Raw genomic sequence first — 23929 nt, 5'->3', positions numbered from 1 at the left:
GGGATATGTGATCTAGTTTTCATTAAGTACTTTACAATTAGACAATTGATAGAATTTCCTTGAACTATGTCAAGTGACTGTGAGGAATTGATGTCAAAATACTCATGTCTATTACCCAGATCTGAGAAGATTAAAGATAGCCTTCATCAGTTTTTATTTGATGAAATAGTTTGCATGTTTCTTAAAAAAATAATTTTAATTTTCTGGCCATTGTGGCCACTTGGGGGTGAATCAGTGGACAGAAGATCTTCCTCCCTGTCTCTCCTCTCTGTATATCTGACTTTCCAATAAAAAATAAATGAAATAAAAAATAAAAAATATAAATTTTTATTTTTCTTAATAAGATGAAATTTCTTAAGAGTAAGTTTAAATCTGAGTTTTATTAAGATGACATTGCCAGGCCCGGCGGCGTGGCCTAGCAGCTAAAGTCCTCGCCTTGAAAGCCCCAGGATCCCATATGGGCGCCGGTTCTAATCCCGGCAGCTCCACTTCCCATCCAGCTCCCTGCTTGTGGCCTGGGAAAGCAGTTGAGGATGGCCCAATGCATTGGGACCCTGCACCCGCGTGGGAGACCTGGAAGAGGTTCGAGGTTCCAGGTTCCCGGCTTCGGATAGGCGCGCATCGGCCCGTTGTGGCTCACTTGGAGAGTGAATCATCGGATGGAAGATCTTCCTCTGTCTCTCCTCCTCTGTGTATATCTGGCTGTAATAAAATGAATAAATCTTAAAAAAAAAAAAAAAGATGACATTGCCATGATTTTATTATGCTCAGTACAATATTTGGGAGTAAAGTAAGTATAAAATTCCCTTAACAGTTTATCTTAAAGGACATATGTAAAGAAAAAAAATACAACTGTGATTCAAAATTAAAAACATGAATCTTAAATAAATAATAATCTAATGCTTCAGCATATATTCAGCCAACATTGGAGAATATTAACATGCTGATACTCATAGTCATAATAAGTTATTTTGGATTTTTGAGAATACTAATGACTTGCTTTTGTAATAAGATTAGATTATAATTTGGATTTTATGGGCAAAGATCAGAGAGTAGGAGCAGAGTAGCTGTTCTGTTGGCTTAATTATAAGAATGCCAGATGATAAAATAGGTGAGTTACTAGTGTGTAGCTTTTATTAGATTTAACTGTATTTGCATTTAACTGCCATTTAGAATTTGGGGCAGGGGAAGAAGATGAGTATAGAACAGAGAAATTGGAATAATAGGATTATAATTTGCAAATCATTTTTAAAGCATGTCTTAGGAAAAATAGTATCCTATTGAAAAATGACTTTACCTAGTTGTTTTGGGAGGGACATGTAGTAAAATTTCGAGCAGGGAATCGATAAGAAGAGTTCAAAGAACCAAGTTAATAACTAGGAAAGATAATACCTGCTTTATGTATCTATATTTATGTAAACTAGAAGTTTAAAAAATTTCAAGCTCCATTTTAATATTTTCATAGTATTGGATCATCAGAATAGAAATATTTCCCTCTTCTGTTCAGTTAGAAACTGGCCGAGTCAACATCTTTCTCTTGACTCGGGAACAATGTTCCCTGCAAGAGGATCCCAGTTGATTTCTTATTCATCGTTTTCAGGAGTCATTTATACACCTAGAAATCTTAATATTCTTTTCTAATTTTAATTTATCATCTATACTCTGTGAAGTTTTAAAGCGTTTTTAAAATTGGATTTTAAAAAATTGTCTCATTTCTTGGGATGAGAAGTCCTAGAAGTTTTCTAGCTCTATTTCATAACTCCTGCTTTCACTTGTTTCAGTTACATTACTCAAACTCTACTACGATTTCTTTTTCACTCTTTTTCACTTAATTTGAAAAGCTAACATGAGTTTTGCTTGTTGTGATATGCAGCCATGCCTGTAACAGTGAATCGAGCAATCCTTTACTCCAAAAATCGATCTACTTCTTTATTAATTTAGAAATTGCTTGTGAGATACAGATACCATTTACTTCAAAGTTTGTTTTCTCTTAAGCTGTTGATTGTATTTTTAAAAGAATACAACAATTAGAAATTGCGGATAAAAATAGATCCTCTCTCACAAGGCTATTTTATAGTACATCTGAGCTGGAATGGTATTTTGCTTTTGAGAAAGATTAGGGAAATACAGAAATTTAATTACAAAGTACCCAGAAAACTAATACCAAGCCCAACTTTAAGTAACATTTGGATAACAATTTAGGATTCAGAGTGAGTTATGAAAGGATATTTCATTTAAAGTATATCTACTGTTTAGTTTAAATTGCTGTTTTGTTTCCATTGAGTGTTATTGAGAAAGATAATAGTGTCTTCAGAGTTTGTACTTTGTTTCAGACTTTGTTTACTTTTTTAAAAAGCTGTGCTTATTGACTTTAAAAAATACTTCAAAACTGTTGAATTTACCTTCATTTTTGAAATTACCACATTAAAACTAGGTGATAATGTTTCATAGTGAGTCAGATATTTCTATGGATAGATTCATGATTTTGTGCACTACAATAGTTACCATAGCTATCATAGCAGTCAATATGTTTTCTCATACAGTGTTCCATCTCTGGAAAAAGAAAAAGAAGAAAAAGTGGGTGAATCATGCCTCAGGCCTTAACTAATCTTATCAAAAATCATCTTAAAATCATTAGCATTGCCCAAATGCCATTCATTCATTCATGATGGTAGGAATGGTTGTAGTATCCTGGATATTGGTGAACAGCAGCCTACAGTTTCAGAGCCAGCCAGGTGTGGTCACTCAGATCAGGGAATCACATGCAGAAAAGTGGAGCTGACACAATAAATTGTTAAGATAATGGAATAAAATGCTGTGAGATATGAAACAGATCTAGCATGTCAGTGTGGTGACCATTTTATGCTAATTAGAAACTAGAACCTGGAAAGGCTAGTAATACTGTTTGCATTTAGATAATCTTAGGGAAAAAAGTAAAAGTATAATATTCAAGTGTAACTATCTTTTTATTAAAAACGTTTGCTGGTGATTTTTCTGCAGGTGTGGTTCCAGATGGCACCTATGAAGTCTGTTCAAGGACCACAGGACAAGCAGCGGCTGGTAGGTACTTGTGAGATGTTACTTATGGCTACATACTCACAAGTCAGAGAGAATTCTGACTTTGTTTTAATGCCAGAGAGTCATTTAACAAAGTTACTTCTGATGTTTACTGGTTTTTTTTTTTTTTTTAAAGATTTAGTTACTTTATTACAAAGTCAGATACACAGAGAGGAGGAGAGACAGAGAGGAAGATCTTCCATCTGATGATTCACTCCCCAAGTGAGCTGCAACATGCCGGTGTGCGCCGATCCGAAGCCAGGAACCTGGAACCTCTTCCGGGTCTCCCATGTGGGTGCAGTGTCCCAATGCATTGGGCCGTCCTCAGCTGCTTTTCCCAGGCCACAAGCAGGGAGCTGGGTGGGAAGTGGAGCTGCCGGGATTAGAACCGGCGCCCAAATGGGATCCCGGGGCGTTCAATGTGAGGACTTTAGCCGCTAGGCCACGCCACCAGGCCACGCCGCCAGGCCCTACTGTTTTTTTTTTTTTTAAGAAATTATTTTGCAGTAATATTAGCAAATGTACATTTGTTCCTTATCAGTTAGATACCTAATGTGTACAAGATACACTATAAAATATTTGGGAGGGTGCTTGGATCAGAGAATGCTTAAGAGAAGAATAAGCATTTAAATAGGGATTTAAAGGGTAAACAAAACATTAGTCAGACAAAAACTTGGAGGTATCTTTCAGTAGGAAATGTTCAGTAGCAATGTTAAAAAGAAATGGCAGTAACTGTAATGAACATATATTGGGAGATGTCACATTAAAATCCTTGACATGGACCTGGCGTGATGGCTCAATGACGAAATCCTCCTGTTGAAAGTGCCAGAATTGCATGTGAGTGCTGTTATGTGTCCTGATTGCTCCACTTCCCGTCCAGCTCCTTGGTTAAAGCCTGAGAAAGCAGTGGAGGATGACAAAAGCCTTGGGACCCTGCACCCACCGGGGAGACCCAGAAGCTCCTCACTCCTGGCTTTGGATTGGCTCAGCACTAGCTAATATGGCCATTTGGGGGAGTGAACTAAGAGGCTGGAAGATCTTTCTGTTTTTCCTATCTGTAAATCTTAACCTGCCTTTCCAAAAAAAAGTAATGTCTTAAAAAACAACAAAAAACTCCTTGACATGACCGTTAATGGGTGATAACAACACACTCAAATTAGCTTAACCAACAGGTTTTTATTAAAAGGATACTTGTAAATTACAATTAAAATTAAGATTGTCTTGGGGAATAGAGAACCAGGAACTAATGGGACCAGATCAAAACTTTCAGCACAATTCTCTTGGTCCTGTGTCAACTTGTCTACCAAGGAAAGATTCTTCTTTTTCCAGCTTTGACTTTCACCTGGACTAACTATCTGATTAATTCTGGCTAAAGAACTAAATTCATGGCAATTACTATAGCCATGGGAGGGTAAATTTATTTTGGAGGGGAGGGAAGGAATCCATAATTCACAGAAAAACAAGGGTGTACTGTACAGTAAACTAGATGCATGCTTTACACTTGGGGAAAAGTAAATTCATAGTCTACTATCTTCAACAAATCTTACTGTGAGAGGCTTTTGTTGTATACAGCCTACGTAACATTTCATTACTTAAGTGCAGGATTTAAATTTTTGTACTCAGATTTTACTAAAATATCTCTTTTTACTAAACAGAAAGTAGTAGTGCTGGAACCTGGACACTCAATGTATTGTGGAAAATGTGTGGAATTGATGTCCACATGGATCCTAACATCGGGAAAAGGCTTAATGCTCTGGGCAATACCTTAACAACGCTTACTGGGGAGGAAGATATAGATGACATTGCTGACCTAAATTCAGTAAACATAGCTGACCTGTCAGATGAGGATGAAGTTGATACTATGTCTCCCACTATCCATACTGTAAGTAAACTCTTTATTAGAACTTCTCAGGGCTGGCTTTATCCTGAGTAAAGGCATCAATTCAGAGGGTATTTTTGTCATGTTATATAGTTCCTGTTTTTGGAGATAGGGAAGGGAGTGGTGATTTCCTGTGTTTGTGTTTCATAATACTGTCTTTTAATTGAGTTGCATTTACAGTAGCTGTTATTTAACATGTACCTTAACCTGTAACTAACGTTGTAGCATTGAAAGTGAAGTGCAAGCGTATCTGTAGATGTAGAGATTGGATTAAGGATTGTTTGAGGCTGGGAGGGTGGAGCATGTGTGAAGAAAAGGAATAGGAAGAGAATGCTAATCAGTATGGGATTTCTTTTGGGTTTTGAAAATGTTCCCAACTGAAACTGTGATAACTGTTGACACAAGTTTGTGAATGTAGTTGAAACCACTGGAATGTACATATAAAATGGGTGAATTTTACTTTAAGTGAGCAGTAACTCAATAAGTATGAAAAGTGTATATACATAATCATAGTATACATTAAAAATGTGTATTTCCATCTTTAATGTACCTGGAAGAGGTGCGGATCATCTTGTTTGTGGCTCAGATAATTTATGCAAAATTATTTGGTTTAAAAAAATTATTTGGTTTGGGCATGCCAAAGAAACTGTAGCAGGGGACTCAAAATTCAGTAAATGTATAGCAGGCTAATTTTGTATGGCCATGAAAGAATGTTGGCAGATAAAAGATCCCTACCCTAATGTATCAAGTTATTTGGCATACAAGAGAAAGCTACTCTTGATTTTCACTATGATAATTAAATTTTTTAAAGTTTTGTTTTGCTTTAGTTTATACACAACATATAACATAATATACATAAAATAACATGTTTTACATAACATCATATCCTCTTAAATTAACGCAAACATGTGGTATCTGACCTTTTGGGATTGGCTCATTTCCCTTAGCATTATGTGACAATGAGGTGATCACAGAAGATGGTTAAGAAATTGCAATTGTTTTTAACATATTGGTTACTCAATACTATAACTATTAGTTATACAACAAAGTTAATTGTTGCTGAGGGTATGTTGGATCCTTTAATTGATCGGGTTGATAATCTGATGGTTCTGCCCTCAGACCGGACAGGGTCTCCCCAGGAAGCTGAGGAACTAGACTGGACTATAAGATGTTGGACTCTATGTTTAGTTTATGCTTGCAAAGAAGGAATCTCAACTGTACTTGATCAATGGATATGCAACAAGGTGGAATATTCCATGTGGGGGGAGGGGTAGGGTGATTCCCAGTTCCAATGAAACTGTATCACATAATACAATGTAATCAATGAATAAAAAAAAAGTTTTATTTTGCAAACATGTTTTCACAATTAAATTGCTGTTTATTATTTAGAATTCAGATGGAAGTACAGTAGGTGGAGATGGCCACAAGCTTACGTTTGGGCAGCGACTTGTAAATCACCTCCTAGGCCTGACACCCCCACATCAGCGCTATTCTGTTCCTGCAGAGTATCTGTGTGACTCAGCGATGTGGGGATCCCCTAAGTCTAGCCAGTCCCATTTGAAAGCATGCAGAGCACACTCATGGGGAAATGTAGGTAGCAATTTAGTAGTTTCCTTTCATGAAAATAAGGGTTTAAATCAGTGGTAAATTGGCGATTATTTTACTTAATCTAGAAGACTTTGATTATTGCATGCTTACTTTGATTTCTGGTGTTAATTTTGTAGTAGTATAGATTTGCTGTGTGAATTGAGAGTGGTATTGACATAATTCACTTTCGGCTTTTTTAGGAAACTGTAGATTATCGAAGACAAACAGCATCTTCTAGCCAGCCAGGAGAACTTAGAGGAAGAAAAATTGTGAAGCGTTTAGTGGATATCAGAGAACTGAATGAACAGGCCAAAGTAATAGATGACCTTAAGTATGTATAGTAATTTTTTTTAATGTAGTGTTCCTTAATATTGGAATCATGAGATGTTGAATGTGGAAGAAATTTTATTTGACCTAATGCAAACTCTTTAGTATTTCAATGAGATCACAAATATCCAAAGAAGTTTTACAAATTGCCTGAGATCATAAATTCATCAGTAAATTTTTTTCTGGATTACACTAAGTAATACTTCTTACGTAAGAATAGCTACTCTTCTTGATGATCTTGGAAATTTTTTTCTTCTCAGAAAGTGATAGTTATGCCTCATTTTTCCTGATCTTAAACCTTTACATTTGGAATTTTTTAAAATACATTCAAGGACTTTACACAAATATGAGTATATATATTTTGTGCAAAAATGAAAAATGTTGCCAGAACATGTTAGTCAGGTTTCTTACAGTGACTCACATGATTCTGTTAACTTAGGTTACAATTTGACTTTTATTCTCAGGGTAAACAAATGACGAAGCAAATCTTACATGAAACTTTGTTATGATGTATAGTTTTACGTACATTTTTCTGCACTTACTCTGCTGTTTTTATGAGTTTACCAAAGTGACTTCTGATAAAACAGTGTTTAGAGAGCATTTTCTCAAATATTTAATGATATGTTTTTTTTTAAAAGATTTATTTTATTTTTATTGGAAAGGCAGATATACAGAGAAGAAGAGAGACAGAGAGAAAGATCTTCCGTCCGATGATTCACTCCCCAAGTGAGCCACACCGGGCGGTGCGCGCTGATCCGAAGCCGGGAACCTGGAACCTCCTCCGGGTCTCCCACACGGGTGCAGGGTCCCAATGCATTGGGCCGTCCTCAGCTGCTTTCCCAGGCCACAAGCACAGAGCTGAATGGGAAGTGGAGCTGCCCGGATTAGAACCGGCGCCCATATGGGATCCCGGGGCGTTCAATGTGAGGATTTTAGCCGCTAGGCCACGGCGCCGGGTCCTGATGATATGTTTTAATATAGTTTGCTAGATATGAGTGTTAAACTTAGGATTGATTTGTTTGGTATGTGTGATACTTTTATATCCTGACAGTTTAGAGAATTAGGAAGCAGCCAAGTAAAAGTCAATGTTACTCACTTTGTTGCTTGTTTATAATAATAGGATATTTATTTTACATTCAGAAAATTAGGTGCAAGCGAAGGAACCATAAACCAGGAAATTCAGCGTTACCAACAGTTAGAGTCTGTGGCTGTGAATGACATTCGAAGAGATGTTCGAAAAAAATTGCGGAGGTCCAGTATGCGAGTGAGTAAACATTGAAGAATTTTACTAAACCCAGATAGTAGAACTGTGCAATCTATGCCTTTGGCTTTTATATGTTTGCTGCGTTTCATTAAGTCACACTTGCTTTCTAGTCACTAATTGTGAATGGTAATGAGGAATAAAAGAAAAAGGTATGAAAAATGGTATGAAATCTTTGAAATGTCCATTCTTTCACTATCCCATTTTCTGTGATCAGAATTTACCTCTCAGTGCTATTCTTTCCATTTTCCCAGTTTATTTGTCCCCCGCAAGAATTAAAGTCTTAATAGTTAAAAGCAATTTTTAAGAACTCTTTTCTCTCTTTCCTGCTCATTATCATCCAAAGTCCACAGTTTGCATTAGGGTTTCCTCTTGGTGTTGTGTATTCGTCAGTTTGTATAAATGTATAAGGTCAAGATATTATGATATCGGGAAGAGTAGTACATTGCATAACTAATCCTCTGTGATCCCCTATTCATTCCTTCTTCACTTCTCATACATTTTTGACTTATTAATATTTTGTGGTAGAAGATTTAGCATGTATTTTCAGGAAAATTACTGCTCTGTAGTTTTCTTGGAATATCTTTGGTTTCATTTCTGCTTGTCATTGTCAGGTAGTCTCAGAGCAAGTTAGGAACATTTGCTCTTCTGAAAAATATTGTGGAGAATATTTGTGTATTATTTTTTAAATGGTAAGAATTTTTTCACTTACCAGTGTGCCCATTTGGGTTTGGTGTTTTCCATTTTGTAAGGCAATTTATTACTCAATCAACTTCTTTAACTGAAATAGACATATTCAGATTGTCTTTCTTGTAAATTTTGGAAAATTGTGTCTTTCAAGAAATGGTCAATTTTATCAATTCTTAAATTTGTGGACATAGAGTTATTCACAGTATTTCTTTTTTTAATTGTTCACCAAGTCTGTAGTTGTATTTCCGCTTAAATATTTGATATTAATGTATTATTTCCTTAGCCTGTGTAAAAACTTATCGATATTATTGACTTTTTGAAGATTTTATTTTATTTTTATTGGAAAGTCAGATATACAGAGAGGAGGAGAGACAGAGGAAGATCTTCCATCTGTTGATTCACTCTCCAAGTGGCCACAATGGCCAGAGCTGTGCTGATCTGAAGCCAGGAGCCCAAAGCCTCTTCTGGGTCTCCCATGTAGTGCAGAGTACCAAGGCTTTGGGCTGTCTTCGACTGCTTTCTCAGACCACAAACAGGGAGCTGAAAGTAGGGCTGCTGGGATTAGAACCAGCATCCATATGGGATCCCAGTGTGCAGGGAGAGGATTTTAGCCACTAGGCTACTGTGCTGGGCTCTGTTACTGATTTTTTTCAGGCCAACTTTTTGGTTTTGTTAATTTTTCTCTGTTGATTTCCTCTTGGTTTCTTTTTCTTCTTTAACTTTTATTACTTCTTCTTTGAAATTTAAATTTAGTTGCTCTCCTTTCTCTAATCTGTATTGTGTAAACCTGGATGATTGATTGCAAATGTTTTCTTTCTTCCAATATATGTATTCAGTTCAATGAATTTTCCTCTAAATACTGCTTTCACTTTATTTTATACATTTTAATGAGTTGTGTTTTTATTTTCATTTAGTTAAAAGATTTTAAAATTCCCTTGGGATTTCTTCTTTGACCCACATGCTATTCAGAAGTGTTCTGGTAAATCTTGAAGCATTTGGGAATGTTCTGGGATCTTTCTGTTGATTTCTAGTTTAATTCCATTGTGATTTTGCAGCATGCATTGTATAGTATCTCACCTTTAAAATTTGGAGTTGTCTTGTAACTCAGAGTGTTTATTCTACAGTGGTTGAATGCAGTGTTCTGTGAATGTTGATTCCTGAGTTCAGCTGTGTTCTTACACATTTGTGTGTTGTATTGTCCATTTTAGATAAGGAACATTGAATTCTTTAGCTGTAATGATGTATTTATCTCTTTCTGCTGCATTTCTATTTTTGCATCATAATTTGATACTCTGTTAGGTACATATTTATTAAGGATTATATCTTTATGTAGAAGTGATCACTTTATTAAAGTCTTTCCTTTTGAAATTAATGTGCCTGCTCCTGATTGCTTATATGCTTTAATATTTATTTATTTATTTGAAAGAGTTAAAGAGAAAAAGTGATTTTTATAAGCTGGTTCACTCTCTAGAGGACTGCAAGTCAGGACTAAGCCAGGCTGAAGCCAGCAGCTTCATCTGGGTCTTCCATGTAGTGGCAGGAGCTGAAACACTTCAGTCATTTTCCACTGCATAATCAGACCGCTGGAAGGGAACTGGATTAAATGTGAAGTAGCTGGGATGCAAACTGGCACCCATAGGATCCTGGCATTGCTGGAGGCTGTTTCACCCATCGGGCCACAAAACAAGCCTACATTCCTGCTTTCTTTCAAATATTGTTGGCATGGTTTGTTTTTCTCCATTCATTTATTTTTCTTTTGTGTTTATTCATTTACTTTTATTCTGTATGTCCATTTATTTTTTTATTCTTGATATTTAAATTGCAGTGTGTAATTGGGTCTTATTTTCTGTTCTGTCCTGACAGTTTCTATTTCAAGACATTTTTGATCATTGACAAGATAGTTGTTGATATACTTGGATTAATACTCACCATATGTTTTAAGTTTTCTATTTTTATTGGAAACGAATATTTACAATGAGAAGAAAAGATGAAAATATCTATCCACTGATTCACTCTCCAAAGGGCCGCAATGGCATGATCACAAACCAGGAGTTTCTTCCATGTCTCCTTTGTGGGTGCAGGGTCCCAAGGCTTTAGATCATCCTCCACTGCTTTCCCAGTCCACAAACAGGGAGCTGGATGGGAAGTGGGGCATCGAGGACATGAACCAGCACTCATATGGGATCCTAGCCCTTGCAGAAGTGGATTAACCAGCTGAGCCATCGTGCCAGGCCTGATGATCACCATATGTGTTATCATCTTATCATTTGTGTTATCATCATATCTTCCACTCTTTCTATATTTTTACAGTTTTAATCGAACATTATATGTTCCCATTTTCCTTCTTAGCATATCAAATGCACTTGAGTTTGCAATATAGATGTACAACTAATCCAAATTTTCTTTTAGTTAACTCTCTCCTGCTTCATGAGTGATTAAGTACCTTGTAAAAGAAAAAATTCTGATTCTTCTTTCCCTGTGTGTGTATCACTCATTTCTCTTATATATAAAAATACATGTAAATATGTAGGAGATGTTCTGCAAAAGCTCATGGAGAATGGGTATTATAAAAATACTTTGCATAGACTTAAACAGTTTTGGCTTCAGAATAAGCAATCTTTTAATTCCATTTACTATAAACCTTTTGCTATATCCTCAAATACATAGACATACAAGACATATACATAAGCACATATAATTAAGCCCATTATTAATATTACTTTGAACAAATTGTTAGGTTAATTAAGAATGACAAAGTTTTAAGTTTACCTTATTCCTTCCTTAATGTTCTTCCTTTTCTTTATAGATTTCTGAATGCCTGATTTCTATCATTTTCCTTTTGTCTATAGAGCTTGTTTAAACATTTGCAAAGCACACCTGCTGGCTACAAATTTTCTGTCTTTGAGAAGATGTTTATCTCTTCATTTGTTAAGGATAATTTAGCAGCATATAGAATTTTAGGTGTCTAATTCTTTATACCCTTAGACTTTTCACTGCAGTCTTTCATTGTTTTCTGTTTTTAGATTTGTATTGATATTTCTTTAAGCTCAGAGATTCTTTTCTCAGTCAACTGCAGTCTGCTAGTAAACTGACTAAATAGAGTGACAGATCATTGTTTTTGCAATATTTTTGGTCTGTAATGTTTGCTTTTGGTTCTTTAAGATTTTTGTCTCTAGCATATTGTCATCTTTATCCAGTTAGAGCCCTTAGCATATTCATGATAGTATTATAAATCTGTGATCTGACAATTCTACCATTCTTGATGTGTCTGGTTCTCATGATTGTTCTTTGTTTTGTTTTGTTTTACCTTTTGGTATGCTCTAGACATAATGTGACAAATAAAAAGAACTTCCACAAACCGTTCTTTAGTGATGTACCGGGGAAGTGTCTTATTGTCCTCTGATCTGAAAGTGGAGCTTCACAAGTGTTTGTCAGTATTTTTGTCCCACATTAGGTTGGCAAGATGATTGGAGCCAACTCTTCTCCCTATCATTTCTGTCTTTACAATTACCCCAGAGCAGATATGGTTTTGATACACTAAGTCCTTCTGAGGACAGACCTGTTTAAAAACAGATTGCAGTCAGCTCTCTTTATCTGTGAGTTTCACATCGAAGGACTCATCCAGCCCTGGATTAAGAATATCTGGGAGATAAAAAGTTGCATATTTATTAAACATGTTTTCACTTGTTCTTATTTCATAAACAGTTCAGCTGTTGATTAAATAGCACTTATATTCTTTTATTATAAAAATCTAAAGATGATCTAAAGTACAGGGGAGACTGCACTTGGTGTACATTACAGATGTAATACTGAAATTTTATGTAAGACTTGCGCATTTGCAATATGCATGGAAGGCTTGAACAATTCCCCCACAGATATGGAAGGGTGACTGCATTTTGGGGTTTTTCAGAATGGTTTCTTATCCCTACCTGCTGTTGGAGCACTGAGGGGATTTTTCTGTGGCCATCTGGTCAAAGTCCTGGAGGAAAAATCTCCCAAAATTGTGGGGGCACCTTATGACTGGAACCCCCTGGAGTTTTTAAAAATTATTCACACGTGGCTTCACTGAGCCTACAGCAATGTATTGATTACAGTTCAGATTGTCCCATCCCAGCACTGGGTGATAGTTCTGGGAAGCTGTAACTTTGTATTTTACCTGTGTTTTTTAATCATAGGAAGCAGTCTATATTGTGTTCTCCCTGTCTTAGAGATCCAAAAAGAGTTGCTGATTTTGAAGTTTGCTCAGTTTTTGCTTGTTACACTCATACAACAAGTATGAGTGTTTGCCAAGTAGTTTATATTTGATAGTTGAGTATTAAAAATAAAACTAGACTTAAAGAAATTATTGAGACATTGTTGAAACTATGCCTCTATTGTTAACGCTTTTCTCATTCACCTTTTCCCTCACATTTTCCTTTATTCAAACTCTTAGATTTCCAGGCCTGACATCTAGCATCCTCATCACAAGTTTGTGTGAGCGGGATTTAGAGGCAGGGAGAGAAGTGAAATGTGACAATAAATAATCACCTTTTTTACTCTCTCATTTTATTAGGCTGCATCTCTAAAGGATAAGTGGGGTTTGGGTTACAAACCAAGTTACAACCGATCAAAAAGCATTTCTGCATCTGGAAGACCACCTCTTAAACGAATGGAAAGAGCAAGGTAATAGAATTTTCAACCACTGAAATATATTGGAACATGTAATTATTTCACTAAGGCCCACTACATTTTTATTCTAACTGGAGAAATTATAAAATTCCGGTAGCAGAATATGTCTTATGAGTAAAATTGAAATCAGTGGATACTGTCACCCTTACAAATTTGAGGAATTTCCCTATCATGTTTGTATCAGAATGTAGAGTTGCTTTATAGTAATAAAGTATATCTATTTATACATTCTTATGTATAAACTTAGACTGTGCGAAGAAAAGAAATTGTGCATACCACTAGCAGCTGCTGTCAACATGTGTGCTTAGAAAAGGTTTAATTGTATATAAACTTAGCATATTAAAAAAATAGAAATTGTGCATATTACTAAAGTAAAATTAAGCACTATCAACTAATTACTATAAATTCTTTTTTAATTGTAGAAAATAATGTGAACATTAACTCTTTTTACAAAATACTGAATTAACAAATGCAGTACCAAAATTCAGTCCTCTGATTAACTATTTTATAACTAGAACACCAGTGTCATTAATCAGCCTTGTATTAAGTATAGTGATATTTTCTGAATGAGAATATTAATGGTTTTTTTTAGGTTTTTTTTTTTTTGAGAATATTAATGTTTTACTACTTTGTATTTTACTTGCAGTTCTCGAGTAGGAGAAACTGAGGAGCTGCCCGAAATACGTGTGGATGCAGCGTCTCCTGGACCCAGAGTAACTTTTAATATCCAGGATACAGTAAGAAAGATATTACTTATCATTGCTAAATTTTTACAATTTTTACAAAATTATGGTATTGTACAGTTTCACAATTCAAACTTCTGCATCAGTAAAAGTGTGCATCATGATGGTTGAATTATCTGTACATGACCAACTCGTGGGGCACTGTCTCAGGCTGTCACTGGAGAGCCGTGCTGCAGGGGTTCCTGCTTTCCTTGCCCAACAGACTCCAAAAATGCTTATTTTTAGGCAGGAGGTTTGCTGTTGAAAGTGTTTCTTTCACTTGAGAATAGTCATTACTGTGTTGTTACACAGATGTAAATATGAAATATTTGTGTTTTCTTATACACTTTAGTTCAGGATAGAGAGGTAGGTAGACTGAAAGATCTATAGGAGAAACCACAGAAAGAGGATCAGCTTCAGAGAATGTTAAAATGTTTGTTTTGGTTTTGTTGTGTATTTATTTACCTTAAAACCACTGCTTGTTTTTTATTTTTCATGAGTTCTCTTTTCTTATTATTTTAATTAAGTTGAAAAATACGTTATGGGGAAGTACACCACAGTCCAGCTGTCCTGGGGAAGGGTATTTTCAGGTACTTATTAAAAGCAACCTAAACCTTTCCTTAAAACTGATTAACTGATTAACCGCTTTGAAAAATCTGCTTTCAAAATATCTCCCTCTCGTTTCCTCAAAAATATTTTACATGAATGTTTATGATTAAGTTCCTTATTATATATATTTCATAAATTCTTGCATGTATATATTATGCTTATGAATAGTTTAATACTAATTTTGATTTTCAGAATTAAACTAAATCAGCTTAACAAATCATCCCAATCAAATTGTATATCCCAAATTTCAATTTATTAGGCATCTGCTAATCCCTTTTTTATTATATTCAGTTACAAAATGAATCTTTTTTGGAAATAAGGAAGAGTAAATAGTACAATGTAGAATTAGGAACTCAAAACTAACAAACTAATCATTAAATGTTATTGTTTTGGAACACTTGTATAAAAGACCATTTACGAAACTATGTGGCTTGGTAATTCTATTTTCAATGTAGTGTGCTACAAAAACACAAATGAAATTAACATTTTAATATACTACATATTGTCCCAAAATACATAATCAAAGTAAAAATACATTTTGAAAATATAGAGTTTTTTCTGTCAAGTTACATTAAAGCAGGCATTAATTCCAAAATCATTCTGTTTCCCTTTTCTCTCTTGAGTCTTGACATACCCTTTGGTTATACTGAATTCAGTGAAACCAGATTTTGTTTTAGAATTATCAGATACAGAAAGTTGGATTTTTCTCCTAAAAATAAAAACCTTGAAAACATATAATTAGAGGAATTGAATGTATTGTACAGATTATGTGATTCTTAAAATTATTAATATTTGAGGGCCTGACACAATAGCCTAGTGGCTAAACCTTCACTTTCTATGCACTGGGATCCCATATGGCCCCAGTTCTTGTCTTATCTGCTCCACTTCCCACCCAGCTCCCTGTCTGTGGCCTGGGAAAGCAGTAGAGGTTGGCCCAAAGCCTCGGGAACCTGCACCTACATGGGAGACCCAGAAGAAGTTCCTACTTTCTGGCTTCGGGTTGGCTCAACCTCAGCCATTCAGACCACTTAGAGAATGAACTAGGGGATGAAAGACCTTTCTCTCTGTCTCTCTCTCTGTAAATCTGCCTTTCCAAAAAAATACAAGAAAACAAGTGTTACTATTTGAAATGATTCAATTCCTATTTAAATGGTAGTGTCGGCCACTGCTTCTAATAATAGAGAATATAAAGAATTATAAATTAGATAACAGCAAGGAGCTTATTCTAAATTAGAAAACTGATCATTTAAAACTCTGACCACAGTTTTAAAATATTGCCAAGATCAGCCAATAAATCTCATTAGTTATTTATTCAGTAGCATGTGTGTTACACAGGGGAATTCAAAAAGTGTATTGAAAGTGAAATTAAAACTTAAGCTTACTTTGTTGTGAATATTTTTAAGAATCCAGTTTTTTTTCATAATACAGTTTCTATGAGTATTTTGAAGACCCCCATGTGTACAGTGAATATTACCTGAGTTCTATAGAAGTTCAGTGTATTTTTTTCTTTTTTGAAATGCAGAGACAAAAAATTCGGCAGATGAAGCTCTCATTGACAAGCTCACTGCCCAAACGCAAAGAATGTCCAGAAGTCGGCCAAGCTGACTCCAGAGCCAGGGATTCAGTTCAGGCCTCCCATGTGAGTGGCAGGAACCTAGTCACTGAATTCATCACCTGTTGCCTCCTAGAGCCTGTCTTAGCAAGACATGAATCAGGAGCTGAGTCATCCCTGGCTCTCCAGTTGGGAAATGGGTGTCCCAACTTGGGGCTTCCCTTCTAGACCAAGAGCTCACTCCTGATATGCTTATGAGAGCAGGATTCCACAATGCAATCACTAGTGGCATTTAACAACTTTTTTAATTACATCATTGCGTACATTTTACTTTACAAAGGCTTATTCTCAAATGATAAGGCAACTCTGAAAAGCTAGGAATTGATATTAGATCATAGGAAATTTTGATTGTTTTGCTACTTAATATGAAATCCTAAATGAGTCACATGATATTTACTGAAATATAGCAGTTTTGGGGCCAGCAAGGCAGTGTTGCAAGCTAATCCTCTGCCTGCCATTCCAGCATCTCTTTTTTTTTTTTTTTAAAGATTTGTTTATTTTTATTACAAAGTCAGATATACAGAGAGGAGGAGAGACAGAGAGGAAGATCTTCCATCCGATGATTCACTCCCCAAGTGAGCGCAACGGCCGGTGCTGTGCCAATCCAAAGCCAGGAACCTGGAACCTCTTCCAGGTCTCCCACGCGGGTGCAGGGTCCCAAAGCTTTGGGTCGTCCTCGACTGCTTTCCCAGGCCACAAGCAGGGAGCTGGATGGGAAGTGGAGCCGCTGGGATTAGAACCGGCGCCCATATGGGATCCCGGGGCTTTCAAGGCGAGGACTTTAGCCGCTAGGCCACGCCGCCGGGCCTCCAGCATCTCTTAAAGAGTGCTAGAGTCTGCTCCGCTTCTGATCCATCTCCCTACTTATGGGCTGATAAAGCAGCAGAGGATGGCTCAAGTCCTTAGGTCCCTGCACCCACGTGGGAGACCCAGAAGAAGCTACTGGCTTCAGACCAGCTGGGTTCTGGCCATTGTTGCTGTTTGTGGAGTGAACCAGTGAATGAAAAATCTTATTCCCTCTCCTTCTTTCTCTGCAATCTGCCTTTCCAAAAACTACGTACATACAGACAGACATAAATTTTGAAAAAATAAGCTGTAGCATTCTTGATACGTCAGTCAGCTGTTTACATGTGTTAAGACCACTTAGGAGCTTATTTTTAAAACCATATATGCACAAAAAGCATTTCCAAGCATGATGATATGATTATCTGGATTGACACTGCATGCTGTTCCGTCACTAATTGCTCTGGCCACTCGGATTTATAGTTCATTGTGTTTGTCTTGCTTCCACATGTTTGTCCTCTGTGCTAAAGAGTTATAATGTGTACTAGCAAATATAAATGAAATGTATATAGTAAGTAAAATTGCACTGATTTTTAGTGTGTTAGTAGTATAATTTTCTTTTTTTGTTAGTCAAGTTAACCTGATTTTCAAATGTTCATACATTTTTTTAGTTCAAAGTAAAATGTTTTAGATGTTTAAGCTTACATATTTTCTCTTTGCAACTGAGAAGGGATTTTAAACCTGATTCATGTTTTCTTTTTCCTTTGTTCGTTTTGTTTTGTTTTGTTTTTAAGTTTCCAGAAGAGACTGAACTGGACCTTTTGTCAGTGACTATTGAAGGTCCTTCCCATTACTCATCAAATAGTGAAGGGTCATGTTCAGTGTTCAGTTCTCCCAAAACTCCAGGCAGCTTCTCATCAGGCATGCCTTTCCAAGCAGAAGAGGGCCGGCGGGATGACAGTCTGTCTTCTTCCAGTGAGGAATCCGAGAAGGACGAGAAGGATGAAGATCGTGATAGGGAAAGGTTTTACATTTACAGGAAACCTTCGTGAGTAGCTTTTTTAAGACCCTTACGTATAATATCACAATGTAAAACTGAAACCAACTGTTATATCAAACTTAATTTAAACAAAAAGTCTTTGAAAGAAAAACTGGTTATTTGATGGGCAGAGGAAGAAAAGGAGAGAGATTTTCCATCCAGATCTATCCCAGCCAGAGCTGGGCCAGGCCAAAGCCAAGAACCTGGAACTCCGTCTGAGCCTCCCACCTGATTGGGCTGAGTCCCAGCACCTGGCCAGTCCTTCGCTCCCTTCCCACATGTATCAGCAGAAAAACTGGCCAGTACTCAAATCAGCACTACAATAAAAGATGCTGGAGTCACAAATAGTACCCATTGCATCATGTAGTCCTGACTACTGCAAAGTGTGCCTGGCCTCAGGAAGACTAAAAAGCATAACTATTGTAATTGAGTTTCGTGTTACAGTGGGTTTTATTTTGAAGTTTTTATTTTTATTTGAAGGCAGATTTACAGAGAGGAGGAGAGACAGAGATGATCATCCGCAGATTTACTCCCCAGATGGCCACAACAACTGGATTGGAACCAATCCAAGCCAGAAGCCCAGAGCCTCCTCCAGGTCTCCTACGCAGGTGCAGGATCCCAAGGCTTTGGGCCATCTTTGACTACTTTCCCAGGCCACAAACAGGGAGCTGGATGGGAAGTTGGGCCGCCTGGACACAAAATGGGATTTCTCTGAGGTCCCGGCAGTTGCAAGACGAGGATTTAGCTGCTGAGCCATCGCTCCAGGGCCACCGTGTTTTTCTTTTTTTTGAAAAATTAAATGGATTCATTCAAATCACTTAATATTGGTTACCTGTGAATCTCTCTCAAGAATATGGGAAGAAAGTTGTGGTTATGATTTAAAGCAGAAAATTGTATTTCTTCTAACATTAAAAGTAACAAATTACTGGCCCAGCAAAGTAGTACAGGGGCATGTTGCCAGGGAAAGCAGTGGAGGAAGGCCCGAAGCCTTGGGACCATGCACAGCAGCACTGCATGGGAGACCTGGAAGAAGCCCCTGGCTCCTGACTTTGGATTGGCACAGCTCCAGCCATTGCAGCTGTTTGGAGAATGAACCAGTGGATAGAAGATCTTTCTGTCTTTCCTTCTCTCTGTGAACCTGCCTTTCCAATAAAAATAACTAAAAACAAGCAAACAAACAAAAAGTAATAAATTACAAGGAGGCACATACTAGTGAAGTATAGTGAAAGAAATTAATAAAGGGAAAGAGGTTAGCAACCTAGGGGCCAGTGCTGTGGTACAGCACAGTAGGCTACCATCGGCTGTGCTAGCATCTCATTTGGATACCACTTTGAGTCATAGCTCCTCCAGTTCCTATCCAGCTCCCTAATATTGTTCTTGGGAAAGCAGCAGAGAATGCCCAAGTGTTTTGGCCACTGCATCTACATGGGAGACCTGGAAGAAGCTCTTTGCTCCTGGCTTTGGAACAGTTCAATCCTGGCAGTTCCATGCATTTGATGAGTGACCAGCAGATAGAAGAGCTCTGTTTCTCTTTAATCCTGCCTTTCAGGTAAATAAGTAATCATTCTATAAAATCGGTGAGTTATTTCAGTGGACTTCTTGGAAGAAAGAAATAATATTTTTTTTAATACAGAGTATATCTTCAAATAACTTTGTATATCTACTCATTTCTTTCATGTCCAAGATAACTTAGCCATTCCCATGTATGACTATTTGGTACAGAATTCTGGTCTGAATAAGACAATTGTTCCATTTTACCCAGCACCAATATCTTAGAAGAGATTTTATTTATTTTGTAGACAGTTATGAAGAGAGAGACAGACTCAGAAAAGAGAATTTTTCACCCACCGCTTCATTACTCACATGGCCACAACATCAGGTGCTGCACTAGGCCAAAGCCAGGATCCAGGGTCTTCTCCCACACCTTCCATGGGATGCAGGCACCCAAGCACGTGGGCTGTCTTTCACTGATTTCTCAGGCATAGTAGCAGGGCTCTGGACCAAAAGTGCAGCAGCCTGAATTTAAACTGGTACCCATGTGGGTTTTGGTTCTGGAGGCAGTGGCTTAACTCATTGTGCCAGAGTGCTGCCCCCTGGCATCAGTATTTTCCACATGTTAGTTGGGTATCCTTTTTAATTCTCTAAATGTGACCTTCTTATTTTCCTTTTGTATGTATTTTTTGTAATTATAGTCTGTTTTCTATCCTGGAATGTTTTTAAGGGCTTTTTATCTTTATATTATTTAATTTCTGCAGTGATATGCCCAGGTTTGAATCTTTTCTAAACAATTTTATAAAATATTTTAGTTTTTCTTAAACACAAATTTCAGATTTGGCAATAAGAAACATTATTTTCAATTTGGATAAATTCTTCCCTTTATCTTTTCTCTTTTCAGTATTGATCATAGCTATGTCCTTCTGTGTAAATGGTGTATCTTTTATGTTGTACATTACCCTTTTTTATTTAAAAAAAATTATTTCTTTAAAGATCAAGAGTTAGGAGGCGGGGGTGGGGTGGGGCAGAGCTTGTGTCTTGCATTTATTTGTTCACTCCCCAAGTAGCCACAGTAGCTAGAACTGAGCCTGGCCAAATCCGAAAGTTAGGAGCTTCATCCTGATCTCCCACGTGGATGACAGGGGCCTCAGCATTTGGGTCATCTTCCTCTGCTTTCCCCTGGGCATGAGCGGGCAGCTGAATTGAAGTGGAGCGGCTAGGATGTTAATGTCTTAGGGGGAAGCTTTACCTGCTGTGTCACAACACCAAATCCTATCTTTTAATATATATATATATTTTTTAAGTTAGGCTTATTGAGATATAGCTTATATTAAGGTATGGTATCTTTTTCATATATATATTTAGATAATTTTTGTAATTTGCTAAATTGTAGTGTTCTTTGCACTGTACTCAACGGATTTTTAAGTGTATAATACAGTTATTGATACTATTTCATATGCATAGTCCTAAATTTTCTCATCCTGCATAACTAAAATCTGTTGATTAGCTACTCACTAAAGCTCTCCTTTTCCTCAACCCTTGGCAACTCCTGGCAACACCCATTCTCTTCTCTGCCTCTGTGATTTTGACTGTTTCAGATATTTCATGTAGGATGCATGCAGTATTTGTCCTTCTGAGTAAGATTCCATCATATGTGTATATAACATTTTTGTATTTCATTTTTTCGATACTTGGTAAACATTTACATTGTTTCTACATTGTAAAATATTGTAATGAACACAAGGGTGTTAATATCTGTTTGAGATGCTGATTTCAGATCTTTGGATAAATATCCTGAAGTTACATTTCTGTATTATATGGTAGTTGTATTTATAATTGTTTAAGGAAATTCCATACTCCTATCCCTAGTAGTTGCACTATTGTATATGCTTTCCAACCGTGTTTGGGAGTTCAGATTTCTCCACTCCTTAACAGCACTAGCTGTCCTTTGTGTGCACTTGTGTGTGTGTTTTCTAACAATCATCTGGACAGAGGTAAAAGTGACAACTCATTACCATTTTAGTTGCATTTTCCCTCATAATTGGTGATCCAAATTTTCATATACCTGTTGGCTGTTGTTTTTGTCTTCTTTGTGGAAATATTCACTTAAGTTTTTAATGCATTTTAAAATTAGATTGTTCATTTTTTAAGCTATTGAATTGTATGAGTTGCTTATGTATTTTGAAAATTAGCCTCTTGTCAGATTATGGTTTAAGATTTGCTCCCTTCCTGTGGTTGTCTTGTCACTCTTCGTTGGTTTCCTTTGTTCCATCAGACTTCTTTTTAATTTGAATGGTTCCACTTACCCATTTTTGCTTTTGTTGCCTGGTTTCAATGTCATATCCATGAGACAGACCACTGTAAAAACCAATATAATACAGCTTTTTCTACCTGTTTTCTAAAGAGTTTTCAGTTTATAGCTTCACCATTTAAGTCCTTAATCTGTTTTGTATTTATTTTTGTGGAAGGGTCAAGATCCACTCTATTGCAAGTGACTATCCAATTTTTACCACTGCCATTTTTTTGCAGAAGATATGGCATTGTTTTACTTTCTTACCCTGTGTATCTGACTTTAATAAATTCTGCACATAATGTTTAAATATCATAATTTAAGAAAGTGAAATCTCTCGTAACACAGGGAATGTCATCCATACACTGATAATGAAACTCCAACACAGCAATGATTAACCTTGTTTAGCTTGTTGCCTTACAAATAACACTCTTACTCTATAATTGTTAAAGTGTGACTTTGTTAAACTTAAAGAAAACCAATTAATATGAATTACTTGAAAATAAGAGTACATTTATAAAATAGTTAGTACAAGCTATTTCTCACACAGCATGTCAGAGATTGTTCAAAAGACTTCCCATTATATTGCAATGTAACAATCTGTTGTTTCTTCCATAGACATACTTCTCGTAAAAAAGCAACAGGCTTTGCTGCTGTTCATCAACTATTTACAGAACGCTGGCCAACTACACCTGTCAACCGAAGCCTTAGTGGCACAGCTACGGAGAGAAATATTGACTTTGAGCTTGATATACGAGTTGAAATTGATAGTGGAAAATGTGTACTTCACCCAACAACCCTTTTACAAGAACATGATGATATAAGTTTGAGAAGGTAAGAAATTCATTGTAAAGGAATATATGTAGTTTCATCTTTTAGAAATGTTATTCATAACTCACTGGAGTTACAATATAACTCTCCTTTCTAATCCCAAAGTGCAAATTTTTCTAGTTGATGAGCACAGTCGGAATGATCAAGTGGTTAACTGCAAATATTCAATTTATTTAGACAAGTGTTTAATATTTTCCAGCTGCTGGGAATGGGTGTCTGATTTAGACTGGAAATTTGCCCATTAAAATAGCTACATCTTTTGAACTCTACTTTTAACATACATGACTTTTTCTGTCTTTGTCCTTGAATTGACACATTTCTGTCCTAAAGAACAGTTCAACGTTCCAAGGTGTCTGGATCATTTATGGTTTTGATTTCATAAAGAAATAACAGTTGGGAAATTGGTGTGCACTGATGCCTCAGCCAACTGAAGAGTTGTTCAGGATATACTATGAGCTTTACCATTTCTTATCATCCAACTAAATGATCAAGCAAACAGACTTAACATTTTTTTTCTTTTAATTTTGTTTTGCTTTTCTCTCATCTTGTCAGTTGTACAAGGCATTAACTGGATAGCTAGAGATTAATGAGCTTCACTTTTCCAATATTTCAAATAAGTATTAAATCCCACTCACTATATAAATACAAATTTACTTTTAACTCAAAGATGAGACTAATGTGCCAAATTAAGAAATAAAACATGTTTTTTCTTCTCATAGGAGTTACGATCGAAGTTCAAGAAGCTTAGATCAAGAGTCTCCTTCAAAAAAGAAGAAATTTCAAACTAATTATGCTTCTACCACCCATTTAATGACTGGCAAGAAAGTGCCATCATCTCTACAGACAAAACCTAGTGACTTAGAAACAACAGTATTTTATATTCCTGGAGTTGATGTAAAGGTAAAAACCTAAATGGATAGGATAAAGTAAGGAAATAGTCCATAAGTAGTAGTGTGTATTTTCCCATATATGTTCTTCTTTTGTTTGTTATCTCATTATATTAGAGATGTGGCTTTCTGCTTTTTTCGTCTAATATAGCCATATCCTGAGCATAAGAATCCCTTGCCATGTATTTTAAAC

General features: G+C 36.4%; 1 protein-coding gene across 8 annotated transcripts in view; it reads left to right on the top strand.

Annotated features, from left to right (window-relative positions):
• Positions 1-23929, top strand: part of BLTP1 (bridge-like lipid transfer protein family member 1) — a 189826-nt gene that overhangs the window by 130073 nt on the left and 35824 nt on the right. For 5 of the 8 annotated variants that reach the window (XM_058666890.1, XM_058666891.1, XM_058666893.1 and 2 more), the window contains 11 exons: positions 3001-3060; positions 4713-4939; positions 6326-6526; positions 6724-6854; positions 7991-8114; positions 13354-13463; positions 14116-14206; positions 14719-14781; positions 17990-18243; positions 22637-22852; positions 23569-23749. In XM_058666890.1, the coding sequence (XP_058522873.1) occupies positions 3001-3060; positions 4713-4939; positions 6326-6526; positions 6724-6854; positions 7991-8114; positions 13354-13463; positions 14116-14206; positions 14719-14781; positions 17990-18243; positions 22637-22852; positions 23569-23749 (1658 nt within the window). The remainder of the gene's footprint in view (positions 1-3000; positions 3061-4712; positions 4940-6325; positions 6527-6723; positions 6855-7990; positions 8115-13353; positions 13464-14115; positions 14207-14718; positions 14782-17989; positions 18244-22636; positions 22853-23568; positions 23750-23929) is intronic. The other 3 variants (XM_058666894.1, XM_058666892.1, XM_058666895.1) reach the window with 3 other exon arrangements.

This window comes from Ochotona princeps, chromosome 7 (genome assembly GCF_030435755.1).
Source record: "Ochotona princeps isolate mOchPri1 chromosome 7, mOchPri1.hap1, whole genome shotgun sequence".
In the NCBI taxonomy this organism is placed as follows: Eukaryota; Metazoa; Chordata; class Mammalia; order Lagomorpha; family Ochotonidae; genus Ochotona; species Ochotona princeps.
The sequence above is the reverse complement of the archived record's forward strand: the minus strand, read 5'-3'. Positions and strand labels throughout refer to the sequence as shown.